At 51.1% G+C, this 19,030-nt stretch overlaps 1 protein-coding gene across 1 annotated transcript; it reads right to left on the bottom strand.

The window, feature by feature from the left end:
- Positions 1–12,180: 12,180 nt before the first annotated feature.
- On the bottom strand, positions 12,181–17,940 carry HOXD4 (homeobox D4). Its single transcript, XM_054478093.2, has 2 exons — positions 16,200–17,940; positions 12,181–15,656 (listed from the first exon to the last, which is right to left on the bottom strand). The coding sequence occupies exons 1-2, from the start codon at positions 16,630–16,632 to the stop codon at positions 15,322–15,324; spliced, it is 768 nt and encodes a 255-aa protein (XP_054334068.2). The 5' UTR covers positions 16,633–17,940; the 3' UTR covers positions 12,181–15,321.
- Positions 17,941–19,030: the final 1,090 nt, after the last annotated feature.

Here is a 19,030-nt window from a genome sequence, read left to right as displayed (position 1 = left end):
AGGTGTGAGCCACTACTCCTGGCTCTTAGTTGTTTTTTTTTTTTTTTTTTTTTTTATTTTTTGTAGAGACAGGGTCTTACAATGTTGCCCAGGCTGGTCTTGAGTTCCTGGGCTTTTGTGATCCTCCCGTCTTGGCCTCCCAAAGTGCTGGAATTACAGGCATGAGCCACTGTGCCTGGCAGATTTTTATGAAGTTCAACTTACTTGAACCTCTGGAAAAATCAGAAGGAATTTTTCCTAAATGTAAGAAGAGTTTCCTTCTTTTTAGCTCAACTGTAGCTGAGGGAAAGGGCTTCCCTCCACCTCCAGATACAATTTACTTTCTTCAAGATTGTCCATTTAGCCTTTCTTCTGTGTGGAAAAGTACTTATAGCCTTAGACATTTTGTTGGCTGATTCTCCCACTAAACTGTAAGCTCCTTGCAGGCAGGGGCTGTGTCATTTGTCTACTATTCCTAACATCCAGCACAGTGCCCTGCATGTAGTTAGTGCAATAAATGCTTGTTGAATAGGTGAATTAATAAGTGGATCAATCAGTCAATCATTGGGTCAGCACAAGGTTTTGATGGGAAATGAAAGTCCTATAACATGCTCAGAACAGCCAGAACTTAAAAAAAAAAAAAAAAAAGTGTCTCCCCCCCCCACCTGCTTTCAAAATCACAGCATCTTTCATGAAAGTCCAGATAGTCCACTTAGCGATGACAGGGTGAAAATCAGCTGAGTTAGCTCTATGAATCAGCAGTGTAAAATCTACAATGTAGAAAACTAGGGGATAAAAGCCAACAGGAGGACTTGCAGACTTCCAGACTCATTTTGAGGCTAGAAAATGTTTCTTCTCTTTCATTTACATTTTTCTAGACCTTTTACTTTTGACCTCCCCTACTTTTAAACAGATACCACTGGAAATGGGCAAAGAGATCTAGAATTTGAAATACATGGAACATGGGTGAATGGAGAATGCTTTATAACTTTATTATTTTTGCCTTGGATCTATTGTATAAATAGATATTATTGACATCTGCTCTGGATAATCTGTTGTACCCCACCTCCCACCCAAACCACAACCAATGAGAGAACCTTTCATAACATGATGAATGGACCCAGAATTAGAAGAAGAAAAAAAAGCTAAGAAAAATCCTACCCCTTTTGTATTCCCTTCTTTATGGGGGTTTCCCTTCTCTCCCTGCCTCCCCACTTCTTCCGAAAGGCTCCTAAAGAGTTAAAGTATAACTAATACCATTCAATCCCTTTGTCTGTTTGATAAAGAAAACTCATAGGTCAGCTCCCTGGTCTCAATTCTTGATCTGTCTTTCAGGCAACTTTCCTTCCTAGAAACTCTCCCTGGCTTCCATCCTGGTCATCGTGATGGACCACATCATCTAGACAGCTTATGTGGCCTAATGGATTTGACCACAGGTACCAAAATGATTCACTAGTTTTCCCTCCACCTTCACCAAAGAGCCTAACCCAAATTTTAAAATTCTTCCAATTAGTCTTTGGTAGGTAGTGTTGTTGCCCTTTTTGTTTTGTTTTGTTTTAGAATATAAGTGAGTATGCCATTTGTCTTGATGAGGAACAGGCCCTTAATACCAAGATACTATGTTGTAGAAATTGTTTCCATTATTGTTCTTAAATGTATGTAGGTAGGATATCTACTTAACAAAGCTGGACTTAATCTTTCTTTTGATTAATTTTATATATCATTCTCTGTTAAAAGCTACTGGATATCAAATGGACAGCTAAGTCTTCATTCTGTGACTAATACTTACATATGTTTGCCCCCTGCTGAAGAAAGAGGCACTCTGGATTTGGTTATGTTTCAGGCTTTTCTGGTATCCTGCTTTCAGTCTTAACCCTCTGGAGGCCTAATGGTCACATCGGACACTCAGACCACCAGAACTTGCTGCTGCTCTGTCATTCCATTTACAACTGTGGAAGCAAAACATCCACCCTCCTGCCTCCCAAGTTGACAAAGTTGAACTAGATAGGTGAACCAGTCATGTTAAAATAGCTTACTTAGGAACTGACCAGTTCTTCTGGGACAGATGGCTTTATATATATATTTGCCCCTATGGCATATTCCTAGAAAAAGTTCTGTGTACAGACCTCAAAAGTACAAATATTGGGCATCTTCCTGAAAAACCAGAGTCTGTTTTCCTAACTGTTTACATTGTCTCAAGAAATTTCCCACTCAATGACAATCCACTACCTTAATGTCCATTTCCCCAAAAGCAAGAGCCAGTGATGGTGCTGTCCTTACTGGAAATGGCTTTGCAGTCCCCCAAAAATGCAGCTTCCCAAAAGTGATCCCTCTTAAAACAAAACCTGAGAATATAGTTACAAAACTGGTAAAAAGGCTTATTTCTTTTCACAAATCCCTACTCCTTGTGAACTCTGCTTGAACCTAAAAAGCAGGAACGGGTCATAAATCACTTGGACAATGGTCAACTGTTCAGTGGCTCATCTTTTCGATCACCCCCTCACCCTTTTTTTAAAGTCTTTCTTTTCTCGCCCTTTGGTACCTTTGCTCATTTGGGCTCCAAGACCCAAATGCCTTGGGGTGAAGATGAGCCAGTGTTGGGGGAGGGGTGGTCGAGCAGGGCTTCTCATTTCTTCCAAGTCCTCAGCTGCCCTTTCCTCTCCCTCCTCCTCTCCTCCACCCTCTAACCCGGGGAACTGGCCAGGGCAGCCTCTCCAAACTCCGCCGGCACCATCCCCTGCTCCTCCTGGGAAAGGGGTGCCAAATAGGTCTGGCTCGCCCTTTCTTGCGGTGCTGGGAAGTTGCCCAACTCAGCTTGGAGGCCCAACCGCAGGCCCGGCATACAGGGCCAAACGGTCTCCTGCCGGAAGGAAGGTATTCTCTGAGCGGCCACCGCCCGCTTCCCGGGCCTTGCCGGCCCGCCGCAACCGCTGTGCCTCCAAAGCAGCCGAACCCTGATACTTGCTCACCGCACTTAATTCTACTAGAGATCAATACCTAATATGATACCAAATAAATAAAAGGCGCTCACAGCGACCAGGGGACGGGGTTATTAAGCAGCTGGAGCTCTCACGGTGCATATCAATGCACCTGTCATTGTGGTTTGTAGCAAAATTTATGACTGCGACCACGGCGGCAGTAAACGCTTCAGTAAGGAATGAAAAGAAAAACACTTCCCAAGGCCCGGCACTTTTCAGAAGTGGAAAGCAGGCTCCGCGTAGGAGGCAGCGCAGCAAAAGAATTCCCTACTCCTCACTTTTCCCGCTCTTGCACCCTGCGAGCAGCAGGATTATATAAAGTGACCGGCGCCTGCTTCTGATAGCAGCTCTGCTCGGCGGTCGGAGGCGGGACGAACGCGCGCAGCCTCGCTGGGGACCAAAAATCTGCTGCCCGTCGTGGCCTCGGACGCCGGGAGGCTAGTCCGACTCGCGGAGGCCGGCTCGGCGCTTGCTTGTACGCCGGTGGCAGTGGAAAAGCTGAGGGGGCTTGGGAAGGGAGGGGGCGCCAGGCTGTGACTAGCGCTGCAATCGTCGTAAATCACCGACGGGTAGAGTCAGCTCATCCAAGTTGAAAGAGATGGGGAAGGCGATGGAGGTTGCGGTCAGTTTCTCTCAAAATCCGCTAGTGCTCGAGCTGGTCTCGGCGCCTCCCGCTGTTTCGCCTAAACCAGGGTCAGAAGCCCACGGATTTCTTTCTGGCGGCCAAGACTTTTGCTGAGCATCCCCACGAATTCACTGGAACCGAGCAACGATTCTCCCTTTCCTGTTGGCTTTGCTACTTCGGGATTCGAAACCACTGGTTTTCGGGTTTGCTCGAAAGGGGACTTCTTTACGTTCTGCCCAAGTTCTCCCGATCTCTAAGCTTGAGCCTCTTTTGCTCTATAAGAAGCCCTGGACGCGCCTTCTAAATCACTCTTATTTAGCCCAGATAACTCAATACTGTAATGCACCCTGTATTTAAGGCACTGGGCTTGCCCCATTAAAGCGCCATAAATTTGAAGGCCAATGATCGGTTTTCATGTAACGGGTGGCAGTTTATACTGAAGTGACCCACTTCAAAGCTGCCCTTTGTTCTGTGTCTTGATGTATGAATTTTGAGATGGCCACCTTGAGTTGCAGATGGAAATGTACTGGAAATTATTTTTTAAATGATGCCCACTCACCACAATTATGTATGTGTGTGTTTTCTTGAATTTTGTCTTTATCTCTTTTTTTGTAGGCTCTTCAGGTTTCTTTTGATATCTGTGGAGGCGAATCTGGAACAAAATGGAAAATTCTCAGTAGCAGCCGGTTCTTGCTTACAAACACTTACATGTTGAAGGGCTTTTCCCACTTGAAGGATGTCATAGTCAATGTGACTATTGTATATGGTACCCGTGACCATCCAGACGCCTTCTCCCCAGCAGAAAACAGACTCAGTTGGCTCCTGGGGAGCGAGGGCCCCTTTAACGCCAAAATCCATGGCTGGATGGGGGAGGGGAGAGCCCGCACCTAAGGGAAGCGCCAGACCCTCTAGCCAGGTGGCTCAGAGGTGCAGGGAAGCCAATCTGCTCTCCTCCTGCCCCCACCAAATTCTAAATGCTCCTCCAGGTCCCAATCCCGGAAGCCAAACACTCTCCTAGGGGCAGAAGAGGGAGACTGTGCAGAATTAAGGTGGGGGTTTGGCAGGGGAGGCTGCAGAAAAGGGCACCAGGAAAGGAAGGTAAATAGGCCTGGTTGGATCTTGGTCAGGGGCTGCTCTACAGAGCCTCAGTGAAGAGGACCTGGGCGCTAGTTCCTGATTTATACACTAAATATCTCAGATGCTTTCCCTGAGTTTATTCATTCCGGTAAGTATCCACAACACTCTTGGCCCTGGGCTGCCCACTTCTGGGTCAGGATCAGACTGCAAATCGCCTAAGAAACAAACATCCTTTCCACCCCTACCCAAAGCCACAGACCAAGCTCTCCCACCACTGTCACCGCTCAGCGGGTGCCCACCCCCGTCACGTGAAAGGAGAGAGACAGAGTCCCCCTCTTGCATCTGCCCTGTGCAATTTGTCGACTCAGTAGTTTGCGAGCACTAAACTACACCCGGGAAAGCCTCACACAAAGCGTTCCCGGCGCTTCTAAAGACTAGAGCGCGCAGCCATAAGCCTTTGAAGTGACCTTTGGCTCGCACCGCAATAACTCACCCCTTAATGAACACCCAAGAGAAGCGCCTCGAAGAGATCCCAGCCCGGTAGGGCTCCTAACTTCGCGCTGCGGCTTCAGCTTCCCAGCCGGCCCGGACCCAGGGGGAAACGCCAACTTGCCCGCCCCCCTCCCCCAAGCGCTCCTGGCTGGGCCGGGCCCTGAGGGTGGTGCGGTGGAGGCGCGAGGTACCAGGGCTCTCAAGCTAGCTGGTCCTGTAGCTGCTTTATATAATACATTCACGTGGGCGGACGTCAACTTTGCCGCTTGATTATTTTTTATTTATTTATTTTTAAAAAAGAGTTATTTAGAAGTAGGGCATCCCCTCAAAAGAAGAGCTAAGTTGGGAGGTCACCTGGGGCCGCCACCCCCTTATGCCTCTAGCTAGATTTTTCTTTTTCCAGCCGCGGAGGAACAGGGTAAGTTTGCGCCTGGGGGTTCCGGGGTGCGCGGTGCGCTTTGAGCTCTTGGCGTAAGAGGCTTGGGAAGAAGAAAGGAAAGAGGACCCCAAGTTGACCAAAGTTGGACCACTAGAAAAGCCTTCAGCACCTTCTCCCACGCTTCCTACCCTGCCCACCCACCATCCCACGCGGGTCCAACTTTGGCTCCTTGTTTGCCCAGATTCTCAGCCTTAACCGGGCTGGCTTTGGACCACCAGCACTGGTGCCCTTTCTGGAGCCAAAAACGGGAAGAGCCGGAAGGAGCTGTGTCCGCGAGCTGTCAAGGAAGAGCTGAGTCCAGGCAGCCCCAACCCTACACCTCATCCCTCAGCAGCACCCTAGGAAAACTCTTTAGGATAGGGCCAGCGTGGAGCCTTGGTAGGGATTATTGAAATTTTCGGGGGAAGTTATAAGTGAATGCTCCATGGGGCCAAATGAAATGCTACTCGCGGTAATTGGATTCAGCTGACTAAGCTGGCAGGCGTGCAGCTTCAAGGCAGCTAGCAAAGAAAAATGTCCAGCGACTTTAAGTTCTGATGAAGCCAAGCGCAGGCGATTGACAAAACAACTTTACTGCTCTCTTATGATGGCGAAGCCCCTGGAAGTCGGTTTCTCTCCTGCTAGGGCCTGTCCCAACCTAAGCTAAGGGAATGCTCCTTGCTTTTGAGGTTCCTTCCCCATAGAGGTCCGGTTGGGTCTGGCCCAGTGGCATTACCACTAGCATGGAACCACTCACTGGAGCTCATGGAGCTGCTCACTCCATCCCTGGCCCGGAAAGACCCGGGATGGGTTGTCTTCTCCTCTCCCAGCCAGTAGCCACAGGGAGCAAGTAAACAAAAGAAGAGATGGGATTCGTGAACCAATATATGATTTAGCTTTCATTCAGGGTTCTTTGGGGAGAAAGACCTAGAAACACTAAACATTTTCTCTGCCACTATGGCAATCAAAAGCCTAGATTGGTAAAGGGAAATGTGGAGGAACCTCCCAAATTCTTCTGGGTAGTTTGGGGGTTCTTTCAAATTTTGGGAGGAAAAGCTCAATAGCATTTTAATCTCCCAAGAAAAAAATAAGCCAACAGCAAGAGGTAAAGGCTGTGTGTGGAGCTTGCTACCGCAACAATGCAGGGAGCTGGCTGCCCACCGAGTTTATTTTAAATACATATAAATCAACCCGCCTGCACCCAGCCCGGCAGCTCAAGACACAGAATTAATATGACGCTCCATCTTACTTTGGCAGTAACAGTGTAAAAAAGTTTTAATTTCTTTTTCAGCCCATTCTCCTAAGTGCACATTTAGCCCCCAAATATTTCCTCCAGCACTCAATCCCCTCACCAGATCCCCTCCTTAAACTGCTACTACCACCCCCAATGCTGCCGGCCACCCTCCAAGCCTGGCAAGGTAGTGTCCTCCTAATCCTTTGGTAGGCGGGAACGTCCCCACAAAGCGCGCCTTGTTACGATTAATCACCGTCCTCGATGTATATGTAGCAGTGTATCTAGGTCTACGCGGGCTGCCTCACCAATTGGCAATAATCAAGATCACAGATTACACAAAATAAATCATATTTAGTATCCCGCTCAGGCCGGCAAGCAGCCCCGTGCCCAAAGATTTCCATTTTGTCATGCAATTGCTTACCTGGATCCCAATTTATCATAAACCTGGTGTCCTCGGCCTCAGAGTGGGCGCCAGTGGGGGGCAGAGCTAGCCTTCCCCCTTTGTCTGCAGACAACACTGTCCCAACCCTGGTCTTGCGCGCTCGCAGACACGGCCATATACTCGAGCACACGGAATTCCCGGTAGAACGGAACCAGACTGAGGTTCAACTACCAATAAACGCAGGAGGAACGAGTTCGTAGTCCCCGAGCTGGCTTCGCCTGCGCTGCGCGCCCGTCGGTCCACCCGCCCGCCCGTCCGCTCTCGGGCCCAGAGCGGCAGCCACCCGCGCCCCCACCCACTCCTGGGTTTCTGCCCAGCCCTCCCGGGCCCCCCAGAGCTTGGGATTTGTTTTGCTTGCGGAACGTGGTCGTTTCTGGATTTGGAGAGAGCCCCGGAAACCCCCTCATAGTCGGGAAATACAGACGCTGCCTTCAAATGCAAGCATATTTGTTCACGTGACCCCGAGGGAAGCTTGTACTGATTGAGGCTGAAACTTTCACTCCACCCAGCCCCGGAGCGCAGCCAGGCCTGAGGGCTGGAAGGAAGGGCGCAGGAGGCTTGGGACCTGGGCCCCATTCCTGGGGCAGACGCGGATGGGTGTGGGGCGGAAGGAAAGAACTCATTTTCGCAGCTCCGGGCCGACTCAGTCTTGGCCTGGCAGCTCTCAGTGGGTTAGGGACGTTGTGAGTCTCTCCCCACAACGACCTCTGACCCTGGCTGGGCCTTCCGCCAGACTGGTCCGGGAGTTGGAAATTTTAGAAGCTGCCTCTCTTAGAAGCGTCTCTGGAGACTGCCGTGGAGCAGCAGAGGCTGAGGGTACCCCCTAGCTTCCCGGGCCCGCGGAGAACTCCGCAGCCGCATGCACCCTGGCAAGGCGGCCTCCCCGCCGCGGAGGCCGACGTCCCGCTCTCCTCCTCCCAGGGCGAGGACCCGCTCCGGCCCTAAGGTGGAAGCCGCGGCTCTCAGCTCTGGCCAGTCACCTCAGAAAACCCTGCCACCACCACCATTCCGTGGCCGTTCCGCGGACTCAGCACCCGAGTCACCGCCACTTCTGAGACAGAAAAGGCGCGTAGCAGGCGACCCGGACCCAGAGCGACCTCCCCTCTCTGATCCCTGAGCACCCCAACCTGGTCCTTCGAGGCCTGGAGCCGCCTAGGCGTTGAGCCACTGCCCGCCGTGATCTGTGCGACTCCAGGTCTGGGCAGGACCCGCAGATCCCATAGGCCCAGTGACCGCCAAGCCGCGACTTCCCGCTTCCTGCGGCGCCTCCAGGAAGGCGAGGAGGACTGCGGAGTGAGTCCTGGCTGGGCTAACCTGGGGGACAATGAAACTTATATTTTAGAAATATTAAATCAAGACAGATTCCCACCACTCTCCGAGTGGCTGGTAAGAATGATTCTGCAATGTGGGAAAAAAGAATTAAGCGTGCCAGGGCCAGCAGCGACCTCCTGGCCTGTAATGAGCGCCCAAGACCCTCCTCTCCACCCTATCCCCGAAGTTTTGGTTTCGTTGCCAGCTCTGCTCAGCGGCATCAGGCACAGTGAAATGCTCTGTTGCTGATGGCAGGGTCTGAGACCAGTGAAAGCGCCCAGCAGCCATAGAAGAGCCCCAGAGGAGTGGGTAAGGTCCACCGCATCCCCACTCCAGAGGCGCAGGAATGTCCCGGAGGCCTGAGCCCCCAGAACCTTCTACGAGCCCATCCTTTTGTTCACCTGGCCGGGCCTGGCCAGAGGCCCACTCGGGGCGTCTCTCAAAGCCGGATCGTGGGTGACCCCAGCCCACCCCCACCCGGAGGACCCCGCCCCCTAGCCTCTTGCCAGAGGCCGAGCCAACGCCCAGCAGCAAGTGTTAATCCCCAGCCAAAGAGGGGGGCTGCTTTGCGGGAATTTGTCTCCGGGAAAGGATCTAAGCCTTCTTCAATCGGAGCATATGTTCATAGAGCAATAAACCGGAAAGATTTACAGTCCTCGCCCGGCCCCCAACAGTCTCGCACCCTTTCAGGAATACTTACGATGATTTATCACACCAACCCGGGCAATTGTCACACTGATAAAATAGCCCGGGCCGGTGCCCGCCAAGCCGGGGCCTTGGGAGGCTGTTGGCTGCCGGGCTGCCAGCAGGGCTGGGGAAGCTTTTTGTGGGTTCCTCTCTGGGCCTACAAGGGGATATCTAGGTGAGTTGGAGTGGGTTGGAGTGGGTGGGGGTGGGAGGGGAGACGATTCTCATTGAGAAAAATGCAAGCAGCTCAGAGAAAGCGCCCGGAATCTGCGCCCGAGTCACTCGCAAAGCACATAAACATTTGTCATCTTTGAATAATTGAATTAATGTGTTATTGTTTGAATGTATAATTCATAACGGGGGAAACTTTGTTTCTGTCCTGACGGGGAAATATACACACGCCAAAAAAGAAATGAAAACACACATACACACGCACACATAATCCCAAAACAACCACCACGCGCAGCCAGCCCCTGCTCGCTGAAATCATTCTGAAAGCCAATGGAGGCATCTCACAGCAACAAGAGGGAAGGAGGCGAATGAAGAGGCGCCCGGGTCGGAGCTGCAAGCTGGAAGAAAAGAATGCCCGCTACTGCCCCAACCCACGACCCTGGCAAGCTGGGGATGGGGTGGAACGGAGCGGAGTGGCTCTTAGGACACCCAGTTTTCTTGGAGTGCCGGTGAAAAAAGGCAGAAACGGGAGCGAGCAGAGAAACAGCCTTCTGCAGCCCGCACTGGCCTCTCCCCCATCCTCCTTTCCCCCGGCTTCCCGTCGCCCCGGGGTCTGCCACTCGGGCTGCAGGGACTTCTCCTCGCGTTTATTTTAGCTCTTCCAAAATAGAAATAAAAAATACAAACACAAAAATAAAGGGGAAAGAAGAAGAAACTCGCTGGGGTGACAGAGGCAGCAGAACTTGGGTGGGGAGAGAGGAGCGGGGGAGAAGCAACTCGGAAATCATTATCTGTTGGTTAAAACCTGCCTGGGGTAAAATTTCAACTCGATTTTATAGCCTTCTATTATGACGCAAAGAAAAATTTACGACCCTCGCTTGAAAAGAGGGCCAGGGCCTTTTCTCACCGGTTTAAGAATAGGCGGCAGATGCCGTGACAGCGACCATTGTTCCCGGTAGACACAGGCGACCGGGCAACCTCGGCCCGCGTGCGCCAGGCGCGTCCCCCAGCCGGGCCGGTTTTTTACAACTCCTGTTGTCTTGGAGCAGCCCGCGTGCACCTCGCCCCTCACCCGTCGCCCCCTGGCACCCTAGCGCCTCGCGCACACACCCTCTCCCTATCTCTGTCTCTGTCTCTCCCTCTCTCACACACACAAGCGCGCGCGCGGACGCACGCACACTCACACACACACACTCGGCCGCTCTCAGTAATTTTTCATAAGTGCAAAGCTTTGCTGAACCAAAGGTCACCATCCAAGCCACTAACAACTTCTCGCCGGCGCGCAGTTCCAAATCAGGAAGCAAAGGGAACTATTTGTCAGCGGCCGTGACAGCTAAGTTCATTAAGGATTTAAATCTGATGAAATAAAAGTTGCCAAAATATTTACCTGCGGCCGCGCTCCCGCCCCCGCCGGGAGCCGGGGGTGGAGGGCCGGGGGCACCGCGCGGCCCCCCTGGGCGGGTGATATTCTTGGGATCCCTGCACTTTCCAAGTCGGAGAGAGCCCTTTGCGTGGCAGATTAATGACGACTCCGTGTTTCTTAAGGGACGTGCTGAATTAATTATTTCGCCAATCACGTGGTCGGGACTTGTAGAAATCTATTCTTATCATCTTCCTCGCACTTAAAAAATTCTCCGGGTTATGAAAGGCCCTCCCCCGGCTGCCAGCGAGCCCCGGCCGCCCAGCCCGGCGCGGGGGGCAGGGAGGGCTCCCCAACATGGCGGGCAGGCGGGCGGGAAGCGCAGTCTGCCGAGGGTCCCGATTTACTGTACTGTATACTCAGCGGGCTCTGCTATGGACTCGCTTCCTCCTCATCCCTGCACGCGATTCAATACACACAACGGTATTGATGTATTGGTGGGCACGGGAGGAGCCATTAACCAGAAGACGGGCAGAGGATAATCATAAAATGTGTCTGAATATTTAAACTTCTGCCTGCGCGCTTATAAATACACATGTCCACGCGTCTGGGGCGAGCCCTTCCATATATTAAGGACACATGTCTGATTTTATACATTCTGCTCATTTCCTGTCTGGAACAAGCACCCCCATCTATTTTGGGACTCCTGTCTTGGCCCCTTCTTCAAGGCGAGGCCAAGATGTAAAGAAGCCCTTGCGGTAAATGTAGTGCAGGGCACTTTTTATAGTGGGGAGTGTTTATTGTTGCCTGAGGGGTGGAGGGGGCGCGGAAGAAGGAGGGTCAGGTGCTGGAGTCCCCACAGGAGCTGAGCGGTACTGGAAAAGTAGAAGCCCAAGAGTGGAGGCCCGGGGGTCAGGTCAGAGCAGCCACCCAGGAGCCTCAGCTCGGCCCAGAACCCAGCACGCTCTCCCTGCATTAGGGGTGGGGGACCAGTAAGGTGTCTCATCCACCACTTCCCAAAGACTTCCTCTGAGGGCTTCCAGACCAAAAAGGTCTGGGGGCTGGCCCAGGCCCAGCAGAATGCCAACCTGGATCCCCCTATTAACCTGGGCAATTACTTTTTCTTCAAAAAATTAACACCCAACACTCTGTCCCCTGAATTCAACCCTAGGCTTCCCAATGCTCACAAAATATGGTGGCCAATTGAGAGTGTGTGTAAATTAAGGAGGGGGTAATAATAGAATTGCTAAGCCTTACATGGTTTAACCTTCACACTTTAGGCACCCCCCCCCCAAAAATGGTGCCTAATTTATTGCAGAAAATAATAACTTGTTTATGTTAAATGTTAGCTTTTAGAAGACTTAACAAAGAATGAATACTTCTGTTAAGGCACCAAACAGGAGGGAGATTTTGCTACACCTTTTATTATTTTAAATATAGATCAATGAATTACATCAAAACTACAAGCAACAATTAGTATAAATAATACTTTAATCAGTGGCAGCAAAACATTGGTCAATTCTATTAAAAAAGCATCTCGTGTGAACAGACATCATGGGCTGACTGACAATGTCATCTCCCAACAAAAGGCTGCGATGGACAAAGTGAGATGGGAGTCAGAGGAGCAACGTCCTCAGCAAACACTTCACTCTCCCCCTCCCCCAGTCAGGATCCCAACACGGTTTTTGTTTTTGTTTTTAAAACACCAACACAAACACTTCTGGCTCATATTTAAAGGAACAAACTGGAAACAAATAATAGCAAATGGGCATTGGAGCCTTTCCACACCTAGCTTTCTCCAAAGCACGTTCTCAGATGGAAACCCATTTCCTTCCCTGCCCTAAGTGGTTGCAGGTCCCTATCCCTTCCCTGGCCCACTCCTGTGGGCCCAAATGGATGCTGGGGTCTGACTGGGACCTCAGGGTTGGGGGCTGCACTCTGGGCCATCCAGGCTCCATTAACATTTCAAAAGAATCCCTCCAAGCTGAGAAGGAGAGCTGAGACTTATAAACAAAGAAGTTGTTTCTCTGATTAAGTTACTTTCCAAAGTAGTGGGGCTATGTTTGAGAAGGAGCTTGGGTTTTCCTCATGAAAACATGTTTCTTGGCTTTCCTCTGGGGCAGGGATGCAGTCAGTTAAGCCTGTGTGGTATTTGGTATGAAGCTGGGGGTGAGTAACCTGAACTTCTGAGGTGGGGGAAAATCTATACAACAAATCTCTATTATATATATGTAATTGGATGTTGTGAAAATATATACCTTTTCCCCCTTCCCAAGGAGAAGGTTCAATGTATAGACAGATTTGGGTTTTAGGAAAGAAGCTTAGCAACTTTCCAACTTGCCTAAGGATAGCGGCTCCTTTCAAATGGTACATCCAAAGACTGCTCTCCATGTTAGAGAGGAAAAAAGAAGAGAAGGGTAGTTAGAGTCCAAAAGGTTAAGGGTTTAGAGGTCAGTCCTCCCGGCTGAAATACAGCTAATCAAATAGAAAATTTGTCCTCTGGATGAACCTGATTCTGTAATTTACCCGAACTTCAGTAAAATACCTTTTCAGCTTCTCAACGTGAGGGCGTCAGAAAAAAGACGTCTTGACTATGTATGAACTCTGTGCTTTTTGTCATAGAAACAATGATGTGAATAATGCACGAGTATCCATCTTTAATATCCCGACGTGGTGATATTCAAGTATTGCCATGTGCAAGTCTGAGAGCCAGGCTCACCCCAAGGAGGAACAAAGACCAGTCCCCAGGGTCTAATACAAAAGACCAAGGCTTGGAAGACACTTTAGAGAAGCGGAATTTCAGCCTAGGGACTGCAGTGAATACCTGCCCTCAGCTCTCAGGAGACACAGCCAAAGAACACGCCTACAGAGAAACTCTTTTTTCCCTCCCACTTAAATATATTTTTTAAATTACCACAGAAACTTTCTAAAGTGTTTTTGAAGTACTGAAAAAAATACCCCCCTTCTGGATCTTAAAATTAAGTTTTAAGCTTATCCTTTCTCCCTTTCCCACTTTGGTCACTTTTTGATAGCTACAACCTTTTTTGGAGCCTGAGGCCTTGGGAAGACTGGTTTCATCTGAGTATATGAACTCTGGCCATTAACTTTGACTTTTTCCTCCATATGCTTGAGGGTCAGCATTTTAGAAAAATGAACTTTGAACCCTTCCCAGGAGAGGCAGAAGAAAAACGACTAGAGGACATCTCCCCTGTTGAGAGTGATTCTTTAAAAAACCACTATTCTCAAGGCAAAGACGAGTGCTTGAAAACTTTTATACTTTTACAAATTCTGCTTCTAACTAATGAGCTGAGGAAAACTTCCTTAAATTTGGTTTTTTAAAAATTAAAACTTCAGGGGGAAAAAAAAACTCTAAGGCTAACTTTTGTGGACTTCTAGATTCAATTAGGGTTTTTTTTTTTTTTTTTTCCTTCTTAAAGCAAGAGTTCCTTACCTTCCCACTTTCTCCCCACTGCACAGCCCCTCCCCTACACAGGCCATACACTAATTCCTGTAAAACACTGCTATGTGAGGGTATTTAGGGCATTTGGAATCCAGTTGGAACAGAAAATTCAGTCATTATCTAACGACCCAGTGCATAGAGGTTTTGTTTTCTTTCCCCAGAAGGAAAATGTTGGACCATTTGTTGGTTTTTTTCCCTTTCCTTTAATCACCCAGAACTGGTTGTAAGCACAGTGCTGAAAAAAACACATATGGAAATATATTTTCAAGAATGCAACTTTGAGTGAATCCTTTGCTTCCTTCTGGAAGGGTAAAGGGCCCCCTACACACATTTCCAGAGAGTGGGGAGGGGTGGAATTCAGAAGTAAGTGCACATATCTCTGATTCTGCTCCCTGAAGTTCAGCCCCTTTCACCTTTTTAAGATTTTTGGCATGAAGGTGTCAGTTATTTCTGTACCACATTTCCCAACAAATAAATACTTAAGTAAATATCTAAGCATAAAATAACCCTTTTTTACTTCCTTCTTAGACCCATTTCTTTGGACATGGGGCCACTGGGAGCAAAATATATATTTTTTAATCACACGAAATTCCATAGACAACCCAGAAAGTTCAGAAATCCTGACCCAGCTCTCTGGCTTCCACTGAAAGCACCTAGCACAGGGGTGGCCAACCTTCTGCCTCAACTCCCCCACATTATTAAGCCACAAAGCGCCCTGGAGGGGTGGAGTGGGGGAGAATGTCCAAACTCACAGTGGGATAAAGCATCCAACCTTCATTTGCAAATTCAAAATCCATGAGCGGTGATTTTCATGAGTTTAATGACTCGCCAAGATTTTATGTTCTCAGTAGCTCCTGCCATATAATATACTTAGAGAGAGAATCCCGCCCCCCCTCCCATCCCCATCCCGCTCTAGGGAGGGGGCTGCCCTCGGGCAGGATGCTAACCTAGTCCGAGGGCGGCCTGCTTGTCCCAGGTCCACCCCACAGTACCTTAGAGCCCAGCGAGGTGACAGCAGGCCCGGCCTGCCCCCGCAGCTTCGGCTCAGCCTGGTGCGCAGGGAGAGATGGGCCCAGGGTCCCCACTTCTATAAGGTCGTCAGGTCCGTATGGTGGTCTTTGGCCATCGGTTGTAAATGCTGGCTGGGGGCGACTGAGGAGGAGCAAGATGAGGAGGAAGATGAGGACGATGACCTGCCTTTGGTGTTGGGCAGCTTATGATCTTTTTTCCACTTCATCCTCCGGTTCTGGAACCAGATCTTGATCTGGCGCTCCGACAGACACAGGGTATGAGCGATTTCAATCCGACGGCGCCTTGTCAGATACCTGTTAAAATGAAATTCTTTTTCCAGTTCTAGGACTTGCTGCCGGGTGTAGGCCGTTCGGGACCGCTTGGGTTCCCCACCGGTGTAGTTGGGGTTCACTGCGAGACAAAACAGACAGGAAAGGCAGGTCAGCGCCCGGCCACTAGTTAGGCCCCTCGCCTCCGCCGCTCACTTCCTGGCGCGCCCCGAGGCCCGCGGCCCTCCCCGCCGCTCCCAAGCTCGCTTGCTTCCTCCCTCCCGCCCTCTCCCCGGCGCACACGCTCACTCCCACCCACCTCCTCAAACACACCCACATACCCCAGGCTTGCGGGATCCCCAAATGTGCTCCTTCTTCTGGGCCCGCCACCAGGTCCGGAACCCTCAAGCATTTTGGAAATCCCCCGCTCTTCCACAGCCTTCCCTTTGCTCTGAAAATGGAGTCCTCCCCCACCCCACCCCCATCCCCACCCCCTTTTGCGCCCACAGCCGAGCAGCCAGCCACATGGTCCTGACCTGCTCCCTCAGCTATAAAAATTTATGGGGAGAGTAATTGCGGCGCCCATGGAAGCTCCACACGCCCCCACCTACTCGCACCCCCTTCCAGGGGACCCAGGCTAACGGGCTGGGATGTGGACAGAAAGGTTACTGGACACTAGCCTTACCCGAATTCACGTGCACCTTCTTCATCCAGGGGTAGACCACGGCTGGCTGCTTGAGTGCTGTCCCGGGGGGCGGCTGCTTGGGGTCGGACTGACTGCAGGCCCGGGCGCCAGGCAGGGGCGCCGGCGGAGGCGCCGGGGGCGCTGGGCAAGGCTCTCCTGGGGCGGCGTAGTGACCGCCGGGGCCGCCTGGCTCTTGTCCGTGACCCCGCGCAGGCAGCGCCGAGCCAGGCCCGGGGCCGCCGCCTCCGAAAGGCTGCTCACCGAAGTCGGGCCGTGGGTAGAGCCCCGGGGGCTGGAAGTCTGCGCCCTGCGCGCCGCCGCCGTAGTAGTCGGCGCCCTGCTCGCCTAGGTAGCCGCCTTGCAAATACTCCTCGCACGGAGGGAACTTGGGGTCCACATACTTGGAGTTCACCATATACGAACTCATGACCATTAATTTCAGAAGGTAGAAAATACTAATTTTTCTGTGTTGTCTTTTTTTCTCCTTCCATAGGGCCCTCCTACTTGCTGTCAACTGAATAAAGTTGGGCAGCCATGTGACCAGGCCAGCCAATGGCGAGGGAGCAAGTTTATCACCGGGTTGGTGAGCATCTCATAATTTTCACAAATTTAACTAAATAACATACGTGTAATCAAGTAGCTTGCTATGGCACATTTGAGAGCCCCTGCCAGATACTAATGTAGTTCCAGTCCCCAGCACCCCATTCCCCTCAGGTAATCCCAGCTTTTGTCTGCCACTGATTTTGCCAACCTTCCGTGCCCCTTCCACTCACCCCCAGCTGAATGCAACCCCCCCACCCACACCAAGTAGGCACAGCTCAAGGGAGAATGAATCCTCCTATTAGGGTACAGAGCAATGAAAGGTGGCTGGGCGAAGTCGCCTCTGAGTTGGGCAGAGTGCCCCAGGCAGGGAGGGTTCCTGCCTGCCCGCCCTGCCTGCAGCCGGCGGGAGCAGGGATTCTGCCATACAAAGGCCGCCGTCCTGGCTTTGTCTTCATCAGGGTCACCCAAAAGTTACCAGAATCTGGCCAGCTTGAATCAAATTAGGCAATGAGTAACCGCCATGCTTTCTACCAGTGCCCAGGCCCGGGGGTTCCCAGCCAAAACTGGGCCTTGCCAAAATAGCAGGGGACCCTCGCTGCCCTTGCCCATGTAGCTGGGGGTGGGCTGGGATGGTGGCAAGGGCACCCCCACCTTGTCAAAATGCACCCTAGAGCTCCCCACTGGGCTTCTTCGAAGCTTGCTTTCTTCCCACAGGCCCCAAATACAAGCAAGCCCCCATTTGGGTACCTTTGCACCTCATGTTCCTGGAGGGCAGAGCTGGGACTGGGCAAACTGGCCTTACACCTCACTCCCTAGTACCCCAAAACCGAGCCCTTTGGCCCTGCATCCATGCAACCAATTAGGCTTGCATTCTCTCTTTCCCTCTCTCTCTCTTTCTTTCTTTCTTTTCAGCACCCAGAGGATACTCTGTTTAAAGGTGAGGAGCTTCTGGAGAGGAAAAGCTGCTCTATGTCACCAGGCGGAGCTGATCCTCCTGGAGTCCAAGGTAATGAAACAGAAAGAGGCGGCTGACCAGCGCCGGCTGCTTCTAGTCTCCATTTCGCACTTCGGTCTCTGGCTATTCCGAAGAAACGTGAAGTTTTTGCATCGACCATATATTCCCCTAGAATCGAATCTGTGACTATATGGATACCACACAAATTCGGTTCTACAGGGTATATATAGACAACGTTACAACCTCTGGGTCCCACCCAGAGTGAGGTACCTAGGCTGCTGCCGGCCCCAGCCTCTTCCTCTGAGCCACCACCGTTCGACGCAGCCACCCGCACTTTCTGAGACAGTTCAGGTAGCCTAATGCGCTTGGCGACAATTTGAAGCAATGAGTTCCGTCATTCTTCTGCCAGGGTCAGGGTTACCAAGCAGGCGAGCAACCAGAATATTCCTCGAAAGGAAAGAAAGAAAGAAAGAAAAAGAAAGGAAGGAAGGAAGGAAGGAAGGAAGGAAGGAAGGAAGGAAGGAAGGAAGGAAGGAAGGAAGGAAGGAAGGAAGGAAGGAAAGAAAGAAAGAAAATCCATCCAAAGGATGGCGGCTTTATTAACCACCCTCCCCCACCAGGATCCCAATAACCCCCCTCCTTATCAAGTGGTATTTTCCAGAAAGGAACAAATGCCCTCAGCGGCAGAAGAAAAAGAAGCGAGAGGGGAATATCCTCTGTCCACTCCTTTTCCTACTGCCCGACCAAGCCAGGTTGTCCGCCAAAGCTACTTCTCCAAGAAGTCGCGCATTTACCTTCATGGGCCCTGATCCGGGCTGGCCTGTCCGTTCCGCTGCTGCTGCAGACCCCGAGGCAGGCGCTGCTCACAGGCACCGAGCCGCCTTGGGCTGAGGCCGGCGCGCTAATGGTGAAGGGCAGGGCGAGGGGTCATTCGAAATCATTTACAAACATATCACAAACTTTCATTATTTTTGCTTTGCCGACAGCAGCACACAAGAGTACAAAAGTTCGCAAATTTCACCCGCCCCAGCGCCTCGGCACTGTGCAGTGCTTGCCCCTCAGTTCAGGCCATGGAGAGCGCAGACTCACTCAGAGCCTCGATGGATTTCAGGGGCACAGTGATGCCCTGGCTCGAGTGGGGCTTTTGAGTGCCTAACTGTAGGCTGAAGGTGTTAGTTTTTTTTTGTTTTTTTTTAACTGTCTTGATTGCCCTTCCTACCTCCCACATAATTCAAAATTTAGTTTCAAGCCTGGGCCTGGGCCTGGTGGGGTGGGGCAGGGATACTCCCCCTCCAAGCCTGGCACTTTGCTCATCCCCCCATCCTTTGCTTCC

Source organism: Pongo pygmaeus, chromosome 11 (genome assembly GCF_028885625.2).
Source record: "Pongo pygmaeus isolate AG05252 chromosome 11, NHGRI_mPonPyg2-v2.0_pri, whole genome shotgun sequence".
Taxonomy (NCBI): Eukaryota; Metazoa; Chordata; class Mammalia; order Primates; family Hominidae; genus Pongo; species Pongo pygmaeus.
This window is presented reverse-complemented; position numbering and strand designations above follow the sequence as displayed.